Raw genomic sequence first — 12,542 nt, forward strand, 5'->3', positions numbered from 1 at the left:
CCCCCGCACATCTCCCTTAAACTTTTCTCCTCTCAGCTTGAACCTGTGTCCCCTTGTAGTTGACACTTCCACCTTTGGAAAAAGCCTCTGACTATCCACACTGTAATAATTTTGTAGACCTCTATCAGGTCTCCCTTCAGCCTCTGTCTTTCCAGTGAAAACAATCCTAGTTTATTCAATGTCTCCTCATAGTCAATACCCTTGAGACCAGGCAACGCCTTGGTGAAACTTCTTTGCACTCTCTCCAAAACTTCCAAAACGTCCTTCTGGTAGTGTGGTGACCACGCAATACTCCAAATGCAGCCTAACCAAGGTTTTATATAGCTGTAACATGATTTGCCAACTCTTGTACTCAGTGTCCCAGCCTATGACGGCAAGCATGCCATATGCCTTCTTAATCACCTTGGCCATCTGTGTTGCCACTTTAGGAAATTTAAACCTATCTAAAGACAGTAAGAAGTCTCTCAACCCCAGGTTAAAATCCAACAGGTTTATTTGGAATCACGAGCTATCGGAGCGCTGCTCCTTTATCAGGTGAGTTGTCACTCACCTGATGAAGGAGCAACGCTCCGAAAGATCATGATTCCAAATAAACTTGTTGAACTTTAACCTGGTGTTGTGAGACTTCCTACTGTGCCCACCCCAGTCCAATGCCGGCATCTCCATATCGTGGCTACCTAAAGACATGCAGGCACCTTTGTTAACATGAAGCTAAAATCTCTTGTTTGTTGTTTAACTGTGATAGGGTCATGGAGTTTTTCAGCACAGACAGAGGCCCTTCGGCCCATCATGTCTGCATCAGCCATCAAGCACCTATCTATTCTAATCCTATTTCCCACCACTTGTTCCATAGCCTTTAATGCAATGATGCTTCAAGTGCTCATCTAACTGCTTCTTAAATGTTGAGGTTCCCACCTCTACCATTCTTTCAGGCAGTGAGTTCCAGATTTCCACCATCCTCTGGCTGAAAAAGATTTTCCTCAAATCACCTCTAAATCTCCTGCCCATTATGTAAAATCTATGCCCCCTGGTCATTTGATTATTCTAATAAGGGGAAAAGTTCCTTCCTATCTATTCTACAATTGATATTTCTCATGGAGTACATTCTGTGACCTTACTGCCAACCATGCTCCTTTCAAGTGGTATTCAGCATGGTAGAACTCTAATTCGTTAGCTAAGGCAGTGCAGAAAGTGGCAATTAGCAAGAGGTTTCCTTTCCCATGTTTGCGCTGATGCCATGAATTCCAGTGTCAATGTCGAGAACTCGCATAGTGTTGCAAAGTTGAGTAGAGTAATTGTAGATTGGTGTTTGTAAAATTGTAGAATGCTAAGGAAAGACATTGCATGGTCCCTTTAAAAGGTGGTGCTTTTTCTGTGCTTAGAAAGTTTTAAAAAATGCAAGTACATATCGAGTGCCCAACATGAAACATTTGTATCGGAAGGCGAAGCAGCAGTGTTGCCAGGGCAACAGGCTTTCAATTTTAAAAAAAATTCAGCCAATCAATTTGAATTAGGCACTTACGTACCAAGAACCTATTAAATTTAAATCTGATGGTTCTGGCAACAAAGAACCAATCCTATTGTGGGCGATATTGATAAGTCATCACAGGTATAAAAAGAAGGGGGCACTGTGACAGAGAGGGAGAGCAACTGCCACCAGCCACAGCTCACAGCTATGAGCTCAAAGCCTCATCTAGATAGCAAAGAAGAATCAAAGAAAATTACAGCGCAGGAACAGGCCCTTCGGCCTCCAAGCCTGCACCGACCATGCTGCCCGACTTAACTAAAACCCTCTACTCTTCCGGGGACCATATCCCTCTATTCCCATCCTTTTTGTGTATTTGTCAAGATGCCCCTGAGAAGTCACGATCGTATCTGCTTCCACTACCTCCCCTGACAGCAAGTTCCAGGCACCCACCACCCTCTGTGTAAAAAAAAACTCACCTCGTACATCTCCTTTAAACCTTGTCCTCGCACCATAAACCTATGCCCCCTAGTAATTGACTCTTACACCCTGGGAAAAAGCTTCTGACTCTCCAGTCTGTCTATGCCCCTCATAATCTTGTAGACTTTTATCAGGTCGCCCCTCAACCTCCGTCATTCCAGTGAGAACAAACCAAGTTTCTCCAACCTCTCCTCATAGCTAATATCCTCCATACCAGACAACCTCCTGATAAATCTTTTCTGTACCCTCTCCAAAGCCTGCACATCCTTCTGGTAGTGTGGCGACCAGAATTGAACACTATATTCCAAGTGTGACCTAACTAAGGTTCTTTAAAGCTGCAACATGACTTGCCAATTTTTAAACTCAATGCCCCGGCCAATGAGGGTAAGCATGCCATATGCTTTCTTCGCTACCTTCTCCACCTGCGTTGCCACTTTCAGTGACCTGTGTAACTGTACACCCAAATCTCTCTCCCTATCAATGCTCTTAAGAGTTTAGCCATTTAATTCCCATCTGTATTAGACTTCCAAACTGCATTACCTCACATTTGTCCAGATTAAACTCCACCTGCAAACTCTCCGCCCAAGTCTCCAACCGATCTATATCCTGCTGTATCCTCTGATGGCCCTCATTGCTATCCGCAATTCCACCAACCTTTGTGTCGCCCACAAACTTGCTAATCAAACCAGTCACATTTTCCTCCAAATCATACAAACAGCAAAGGTCCCAGCACTGATCTGAGGAACGCCACTTGTCACAGCCCTCCATTCAGAAATGCACCCTTCCACGGCACGGTGGCACAGTGGTTAGCATTGCTGCCATATAGAGCCAGGGACAAGCCCTCTGTATCCACAGGATCTGCTCAGATGAGGAGAATCGCAACAGACACCTCCAGACGTTGAAAGATGCCCTCATAAGAACAGGATATGGCGCTCAACTCATCGATCGACAGTTCCGACGCGCCACAGTGAAAAACCGCACCGACCTCCTCAGAAGACAAACACGGGACACGGCGGCCATAGTACCCTTTGTCGTCCAGTACTTCCCCGGAGCGGAGAAGCTACGACATCTTCTCCGGAGCCTTCAAAATGTCACTGATGAAGACGAACATCTCACCAAGGCCATCCCCACACCCCCATTTCTTGCCTTCAAACAACCGCACAACCTCAAACAGACCATTGTCCGCAGCAAACTTCCCAGCCTTCAGGAGAACAATGACCACGACACCACACAACCCTGCCACAGCAACCTCTACAAGACATGCCGGATCATCGACACGGATGCTATCATCTCACGTGAGAACACCAGGTACACGGTACATACTCTTGCAACTCGGCCAACATTGTCTACGTGATATGCTGCAGGAAAGAATGTCCCGAAGCATGGTACACTGGGGAGACCATGCAGACGCTACAACAATGGATGAATGAACATCGCTCAACAATCACCAGGCAGGAGTGTTCTCTTCCTAGAACATAGAAAAGCTACAGCACAAACAGGCCCTTCGGCCCACAAGTTGCGCCGAACATGTCCCTAGGCTTACCTATAACCCTCTATCTTACTAACTTCCATAAACTTATCCAAAAGTCTCTTAAAAGTCGCTATCGAATCCGCCTCCACCACCACTACCGGCAGCCGATTCCACACACCCACCACCCTCTGAGTGAAAAACTTACCCCTAACATCACCTCTGTACCTACTCCCCAGCACCCTAAACCTGTGATCTCTTGTGGCAACCATTCCAGCCCTGGGTAAAAGTCTCTGAGAATCCACTATCAATACCTCTCAACATCTTATACACCTCTATCAGGTCACCTCTCATCCTTCGCCTCTCCAAGGAGAACAGACCTGGGCTCTCTCAACCTATCCTCATAAGGCATGCCATCTAATTCAGGCAACATCCTTGAAAATCTCCTCTGCACCCTTTCTATGGCTTCCACATCCTTTCTGTAATGAGGCGACCAGAACTGGGCACAGTACTCCAGGTGGGGTCTGACCAGGGTCCTATACAGCTGCAGCATTACCTCCCGATTTCTAAACTCAATTCCTCTATTGATGAAGGCCAGTATTCCACACTCCCTCTTAATTACAGCCTCTACCTGCGACGCGGTTTTGAGTGTCCTTTGAACCCGGACCCCAAGATCCTCCTGATCTTCCACATTGCCAAGCGTCTTACCCTTAATATTATATTCTTTCATCCTATTCGACCTGCCAAAATGAACCACCGCACACTTATCTGGGTTGAAGTCCATCTGCCACTTCTCCGCTCGGTCTTGCATCTTATCTATATGTCTTGTTGCAACTGCTGACATCCCTCTACACTATCCACAACACCACCAACCTTTGTGTCATCAGCAAACTTGCCAACCCATCCCTCCACTTTCTCATCCAGGTCATTTATAAAAATCACAAAGAGCAAGGGTCCCAGAACAGATCGCTGGGGCACTCCACTGGTAACCGACCTCCATGCTGAAAAAGACCCATCTACAACCACTCTGCTTTCTGTGGGCAAGCCAGTTCTGAATCCACAAAGCAACGTCCCCTTGTATCCCATGCCCCTTCACTTTCTCAATAAGCCTTGCATGGGGCACCTTATCAAACGCCTTGCTGAAATCCATATAAACTACATCTACCGCTCTTCCCTCGTCTATGTGTCTAGTTACATCTTCAAAAAATTCAATTAGGCTCGTCAGGCATGATCTGTCTTGGACAAAGCCGGGTTTTTTTCTTCCTGTTGCGGAACACTTCAGCAGCCCCGGGCATTCAGCCTCTGATCTTCGGGTAAGTGTTCTCCAAGACGGCCTGCACGACACACGACAACACAGAATCACTGAGCACAAACTGATAGCCAAGTTCCGCACACATGAGGACGGCCTCAACCAGGATCTTGGGTTCATGTCACACTATCTGTAACCCCCACGACTTGCCTGGGCTTGCAAAATCTCACTAACTGTCCTGGCTGGAGACAATACACATCTCTTTAACCTGTGCTTAACCCTCTCTCCACTCACATTGTCTGCACCTTTAAGACTTGATTACCTGTAAAGATTTGCATTCCAACCATTATCTTGTAAATTGAGTTTGTGTCTATTTGCCCTGTTTGTCAACACAACTCTCACTCACCTGATGAAGGGCAGTGCTCCGAAGCTTGTGGCTTGTGCTACCAAATAAACCTGTTGGACTTTAACCTGGTGTTGTGAGACTTCTTACTGTACCTTCCCCAGTGAGGATACAAAGATTTCTCTCAAGGTCCCAGCAATTCCCCCCCTTGCATCTCTCAGTATTCTGGGGTCCCTTGGGGACTTTTCTGCCTTAATGTTTCTCAAGAACCCCAATACCACCACCTTTTTGATCTCAACATGACCCAAACTATCTACACACCCTTTTCCAGACTCATCATCCACCAAGTCCTTCTCTTTGGTGAATACTGACGCAAAGTACTCATTTAATACCTTGCCCATTTCCTCTGGCTCCATGCATAGATCCCTCCCTTGTCCTTGAATGGGCCAACCCTCTCCCTGGCTACCTCGACTCTCTTCCAGAGTCAAATTTCCTTCCTCAGTGACTGTCTTCGTCTCCGACTTACCCCACGTGGATTTCAACTCAAATTCCACCCCGCATGTAACCTCCAGGATTACAGCTACCTCCAGAATATACAACACTCTTCAAACTGCTGTTCTCGCCACATCCTGAAAGCCACACTCAGTTCCATGTGTCGCCACATGAAGACACTCGACATTTCTCTCCAGCAATACTGCCTTACTCTCTCAAAGCTGTCCCTGTCCCCAGTTTCATTTCATCTTTCGCATCATTCGACGTCTTAACAAAAAACTTTTCCTGTTTCTTGCCGATGTAAAGGAACGCAAGCTTCAGCAACTTAGCAACACCACTGCCCATCCCAGGCCCTCCACCAGTCCCAATCCCTTGAACTCCATCTCTTTTAGCCCCAGCTCTTGCTGTGTTTTCACCATACCCTCCACCTTCTGAGGCTGAGCGTGCTTTTCTAAGCAAAGGACTCGGCTTTGTACCCTTACCCACCTCAATGAATTCCGGGCTCAACATGATGTCACCTTCATCTCCGTGCCCACTTCTTTGGGCAAGAGTCCTCCCCCCTGTTCCACAGATCCTTTCACGTGCCTCCAACATTCTGCCTCCATTTGGACACCCCCACTGGTACAATTACCTGCCCTTGATCTTTTCATTGGGAACAGCCGTTGGGACATTGGGGTTGGGGGGGGGGCAGAAAAATTGAGACAGCCAGACAACCCGCTTCTACCTACTTCCCAAAATTCACAAAAAGGACTGTCCTGGTAGGCCCATTGTGTCAGCATGCTCCTGCCCCACTGAACTTATTTCCTCTTATCTTGACTCCATCCTCACTCCTTTGGTCCATTCCCTCCCCACCTACATCCGGGATTCCTCTGATACCCTGAATCATATTGACAGTTTCCAGGTCGCAGGCCCTAACCGCCTCCCATTCACCATGGATGTGCAATCTCTCTACAATGTCTCCATCCCACACCAGGATGGCCTGAGAGCTCTTTGTTTCTTTCTTGAAAAGAAGCCTGAACAATTCCCATCCTCCACCACTCTCATCTTGGCTGAACTCGTTCTATCTCTCAACTTCTCCTTTAACTCTTCCCATTTTCTCCAAATCAAAGGAGTAGCAATGGGTCCTAGCTACACTTGTCTTTTTATGGGGTATGTGGAATATTACTTGTGCTCCTTTTTCCTCAACCGTGGATTCCCATTTACAGTTGTCGACAGGACCCTCAACAGCATGCAGTCCACCTCTCACCCCCTCCCCTCTCTCCCAGAACAAGGATAGAGTCCCCCTTGTTCACACATTTCTCACCCCGCCAGCCTCTGCATGCAAAACATAATCCTCCGCCATTTTCACCAACTCCAAAGTGATGCCACCACCAAACACATCTTCCCTTCACTCCCTCTGTCAGCATTCTGCAGAGACCGTTCCCTCCGGGATAACCGAGTCCACTCCTCCCCTATACCCAACACCTCTCCCGTTACTCATGGCACCTTCCCATGCAATCACAGAAGGTGTAACACCTGTCCCTTTACCTCTTCTATGCTCACCATCCAAGGTCCAAAACATTCATTCCAGGTTAAGCAGCGTTTCACATGCACCTTTTTCAATTTGGTGTATTGCATTCGCTGCGCCCAATGTGGTCTCCTCTGTATCGGAGAGACCAAGTGTAGACTGGGTGATCACCTTGCTGAGCACCTTCGGTCTGTGCGCAATCAGGACCCTGACCTTCCGATTGCTTGCCATTTTAACACACAATCCTGCTCCCATGCCCACATGTCTGTCCTTGGCTTGCTGCAATGTTCCAGTGAAGCTCAATGCAAACTGGAGAAACAGCATCTCATCTTCCGGCCAGGCACTTTACAGCCTTACGGTCTCAACATCAAATTCAACAACTTCAGATGATTAGCTCTACCCTACCTCGACCCCTTTGTTTTCATTTTATTTGTTTAATTTTTTTTATTGGTCTCTACTTTTTATTTCTTTATTGTCTGTCTTTATTTTTCTTCCTCCCTCCCCCCCCCCCCCCCCCACTCTTTCTCCCTACTTTATCCCCCTTCCCTTACCTTTTCTCCACCTGCTTCCCCTTTTCTACATTCTACCTCTGTCCCATCCGCCCGACACCCCCCCCCCCCCCCAACTATCTTCATTTGTCACAGCTAACAGCTTCTCCACCGTTTGACCATTCACATCTTTTATTCTCTCCGTGGACAGCTATTAGCAGTATTTTCACCTGGTTTCTATGGCTATGACTCATCTTACATTCCCTCACCCTGCAGTATAAATATCTTCCACTTTCTATGCCTTTTAGCTTTGACAAAGGGTCATCTGGACTCGAAATGTCAGCTCTTTTCTCTCCTTACAGATGCTGCCAGACTTTTATCTTTTGGTTTCTTGCTTTGTTTGTTCCTAGCCTCCTAGCCTTGACAAATGCTTCCTTTTTCTATTAGACTAGGCTCACAATATCCAAGGTTCCCAAAACTTGCCATACTTATCCTTCATCCTCACAGGAATGTGCCGGTCCTGAATCCTTATCAACTTACACTTGAAAGCCTCCCACATGCCAGACGTTGATTTGCCCCCAAACTACATTCTTCAGTTCCTGCCTAATATTGTTGTAATTAGCCTTCCCCCAATTTAGCACCTTCACTTGAGGACTGCACTATCTTTATCCATCAGTACCTTAAAGCTTACTGAATTATGGTCACCGTTCCCAAACTGCTCCCTGACTAAAACGTCGATCACTTGGCCAGGTTCATTCCCCAATACCTGGTCCAGTACAGCCGCTTCCCTAGTTGGACTATCTACATACTGTTTCAAGAAGCCCTCCTGCATGCTCCTTACAAACTCTGCCCCATCCATGCCCCTAGCACTAAGTGAGTCCCAATCAATATAGGGGAAGTTTAAATCTCCCACCACAACAACCCTGTAACTTATACACCTTGCCAAAATCTGCTCACATTGCCGTTCCTCTGTCTTCCACTGGCTGTTGGGAGGTCTATAGTAAACCCCCAACATTGTGACTGCACCCTTCCTATTCTTGAACTCTACCCATATTGCCTTGCTCTCTGAGAAGGCCGAGAATATTCCAGAAGACACAAAACTTAGTTGTAATTTAGAGTGTGACTAAAATTATATTTTTGTTAATGGGTGGGAATTGTATTTATTGGAACAGCATTCCATTAGAATCATGTTTTATTTGGTTTGTTAATAGTTTAATTAACATACTCACCGATAGTTAGATAAATAAATTAATTTTAGAGAGAGCCTGTCAGGGAGGTATTTTGATTTAACTACTAAAAGTTGCTGAAGAGCAGATCGTACCACTTCACACTCACTTTTTATAGATTATAGGAATATAAGAACTTCGAGTAGGCCATCTGGCTCCTCGAGCCTGCTCCGCCAGTCAATAAGATCATGGCTGATCTTTTCGTGGACTCAGCTCCACTTCCCTGCCTCTCACCATAGCCCTTAATTCCATAGAATCTCTACAGTGCAGAAGGAGGCCGTTCGGCCCATCGAGTCTGCACCGACCACAATCCCACCCAGGCCCTTTTCCCGTAACCCCATATATTCACCCTGCCAATCCCCCAGACACTATGGGTCAATTTAACATGGTCAATCAACCTAACCCACACATTTTTGGATTGTGGGAGGAAACCCACGCAAACACTGAGAGAATGTGCAAACTCCACACAGAGTCAGCCACATTGTTTGGGTCTGGAGTCACAAGCAGGCCAGACCAGGTAAGGATAGCAGACTTCCTCCTTTAAAAGGCATTAGTGAACCAATGGGTATTTACAACAATTCAATAGTTTTCATGACTACTGAGTCTAGCTTTTAATTATAGATTAATTAATTCAATTTAAATTAGTATTAGCCTGGGCCTTTAATCTTTAGTCCAGTAACATTACCACCATGTCACTGTCCCCATTCATATGAATATGTTCATTGGAGGAACTTTCTGGAGTGAATTCTCACTTTTGCTACCAGACAGCAGCAGATTGGCCAGCTCTTTACATCCCACTCCAATTTCATTTCCATTTAAGTCAACAGAAGTTATAAATACTAAAATCTGTTTTCTCCTGATGTCAAATTACAGCCTTCTGAGTTTCAGAATACAATTGTAGGGTAATAGTGGGTGCATATAGAACACTATAAATACACCAGCCTTTGTCCCTTCAGCCTGAAAATCTAGGAGTGTCATTGAGATCCATAAAGGAATTGACACCCTGCCCATTTGATTTCTACGTGCGTGATAGCAGCTGCATATAAATGGTCATAAGAAACCAAGATAGAAATTGAAGTTCTGAAATTCAGAAGAAATAGAGCCCAAATAGTGACAGAAATGATTCCACCACATGAAAATAAAATTGAGCAATACATTTTTTTGAAACACCGACAGTTAACAAATTGTACCAATCTTTGAGAAGCAAGTGTATGGCATGCTGCTGCACAGTTTCAGATGAATAAGAAGTTTGACAAGAAAACCACAAGTGTGGGACCAATTAAATTTTGTTTTGCCTGTCTGATGAGGCTTGTGTGGGTCAGTAACATGTCCCCAAACAGATATCATTTGTGTGTATCATGGAATATGGTGACTTAACCTGCATGCCCAATTTTGTGACAGCAAGGAAACACATAAATTAATGAATTTTTGTGTACTGATAAAACATTGATTGGAAAAAAATGCCTTTTCATAGCGTCTATCACAACTTCTGCATGAATATATAAAGTCATTTTTTAAGTGCAGTACAAAGATAAAGTTATATTACTTCCAGAAAATCACACCAGAAGACTTAACTCATTACACTGTGGCTGTCTTTCAAAATGTGAAGTAACCAGACAAATATCAATGGTTGGAATGTTTGTACAGAGAAACCTCTGGTTGTATAATTGAAAGCATCTCCTGGATTACAACAGATCTTTTGTTATGTAAAAACCATAGAAACCCTGTAGTGCAGAAAGAGACCATTCGGCCCATTGAGTCTGCACCGACAACAATCCCACCCAGGCCCTATCCCCATATCCCTACATATTTACCTGCTAATCTCTCTAACCCTCATATTTACCCACTAATCCCTCTAACCTACGCATCCCGGGACTCTAAGGGGCAATTTAGCATGGCCAATCAACCTAACCCGCACATCTTTGGACTGTGGGAGGAAACCGGAGCACCCGGAGGAAACCCACACGGACACGGGGAGAATGTGCAAACTCCGCACAGACAGTGACCCGAGCCGGGAGTCAAACCCAGGTCATCATGTACTGATCACCCACAAGGAAAAACAAGTAGGATATTTCAGAATTTTCCTAAGCTAAGAAAAATTACGTCCATGATATTTGCAAATGTGGAAAATCGCAATTCACACCTTTGCTCTGCAAATAACTGATATAATTGGTAGCCTAACAAAGTTTTGATTGACAGATTGCTGAAGAATGAGTGCATTATAAAGTCCTGTTTCATTTTTTCCAGTCTGCTTTCACGCGTAATGAATACTGGATCGCAATTTGTAATGGAAGGAGTGAAGAATTTGGTATTGAAGCAACAGGTAAGTATCTAGGGTTAGTTACTCTAAGCACAAAACAATTACACGTTAGAATCAAACTAATCTTGGATCACAGAAAAATAATCTAGACTTGATCAGATTTGAAAGCTTTGAAATGCAGATGTGTCTTGTTTCCTGCTAACACAACCAAAACACTTCAAGTGTGTATCATAAAAATGCCTGTGCATCAGAACTTCAACTCCTGTAGCATGATCAATAAACAATTAATATCAGGATAAACAATGGCAGCTCTTCAAGTTGTTGATTTGAGTAATTATTTTACAGCTATTGCACTCATGGATAACAATATTTATTTCCTGAGGTCACTTCAGCTCAGTCAACAATCAGCATGCAACAAATTTTGTTGCAAAACTGTATTCCTGACTGTTTTCTGGGTTTTTGAGAGTTTCTTGTTTCCATTTTTGTTTGGCAATTGTTAAGATTGTTGTAAATGTTTGGCCAAATTTCCTCAGGAAGCTTAACATCATCCAGGACAAAACTGTCCTCTGCATTGACAAGGTGTCACTGGATTCTTCAATGTCTTGTAGCCAAAGGGCGCATAGCAGCAATTCACTATGTTTACTTTCAGTGCAATTCCCCACTCCATCAGGAAGGTCAAAAACAGCACCATCACTTCCAAGTGTCACATCATTCTGTCTTGAACATATGCTGCCATATAACTTCATTATTTCTGCACCAAAATCCTGATGTACCTGTCTCACATGATTCTGGAAGCACCATCACTATGAAGAACGAACAGCATGTTCACGCCAGATGCATATCCAGTAGAATTTGGAGATGAAACTGCCCATGGAATTTTCAGTCAAGTACTTTGACATACAGCTTTTGAAGTAGGTAGAGTCGGCAGGAGAAGAGTCGCATTTTTATTGTACTCTCCCTGTGCAGGAGTGATTTGAACAGATTGTTTCATTTGGTTAGATTGCGATTAGGAAAAATGAGAGTTCCATTTGTATTGGAGGTTTTGGTGCCAAATGCTATTTGGGATTTAGATTTGTCATAGATGCCTTCTCAAATATATTGAAGTCAGTTGTTTCCATATATAATCTGTGGGTCTTACAGGTCATTGTATGATGATGTGATAATTTTGTATGATGATTTCTTGATGATGTGACTTGAAAATTAACAGCCCCCTTTGACTGGAACTGAATATTCACATACACATGCTTTTACAAGCTTTCAAATGATGACCAACCAAACAAGATCATCTAAATCACGTCTTCAAGTTCAACTGTCAGATGGCATGGGCTTGATGGGCCAAATGATGACCTCCTTTGCCATAAATGGCTTCATGATTCTGAAGCTATGAACGTCCAAGAATAAGTTAGTAGTACTCCGCAAGGTCTTTTATAGCAGCATTATCAGAAATCCTAAAATGTAGCAACATAACTCTATCTCCTTTATGCTTGCATTGGAAAAAGAGAGGATCAGGCAAGCTAGGAAAACGTTTATATGGAGTAAGGGGAAATATGAAGACATAAGGCAG

At 44.4% G+C, this 12,542-nt stretch overlaps 1 protein-coding gene across 1 annotated transcript in view; it reads left to right on the forward strand.

Annotated features, from left to right (window-relative positions):
* The window catches only part of scfd1 (sec1 family domain containing 1), a 451,124-nt gene that overhangs the window by 255,636 nt on the left and 182,946 nt on the right, over positions 1-12,542 (forward strand). The window contains exon 19 of the mRNA XM_078233262.1: positions 10,966-11,041. Coding sequence (XP_078089388.1) covers positions 10,966-11,041 — 76 coding nt within the window. The remainder of the gene's footprint in view (positions 1-10,965; positions 11,042-12,542) is intronic.

Source organism: Mustelus asterias, chromosome 18 (assembly GCF_964213995.1).
Source record: "Mustelus asterias chromosome 18, sMusAst1.hap1.1, whole genome shotgun sequence".
Lineage (NCBI taxonomy): Eukaryota > Metazoa > Chordata > Chondrichthyes > Carcharhiniformes > Triakidae > Mustelus > Mustelus asterias.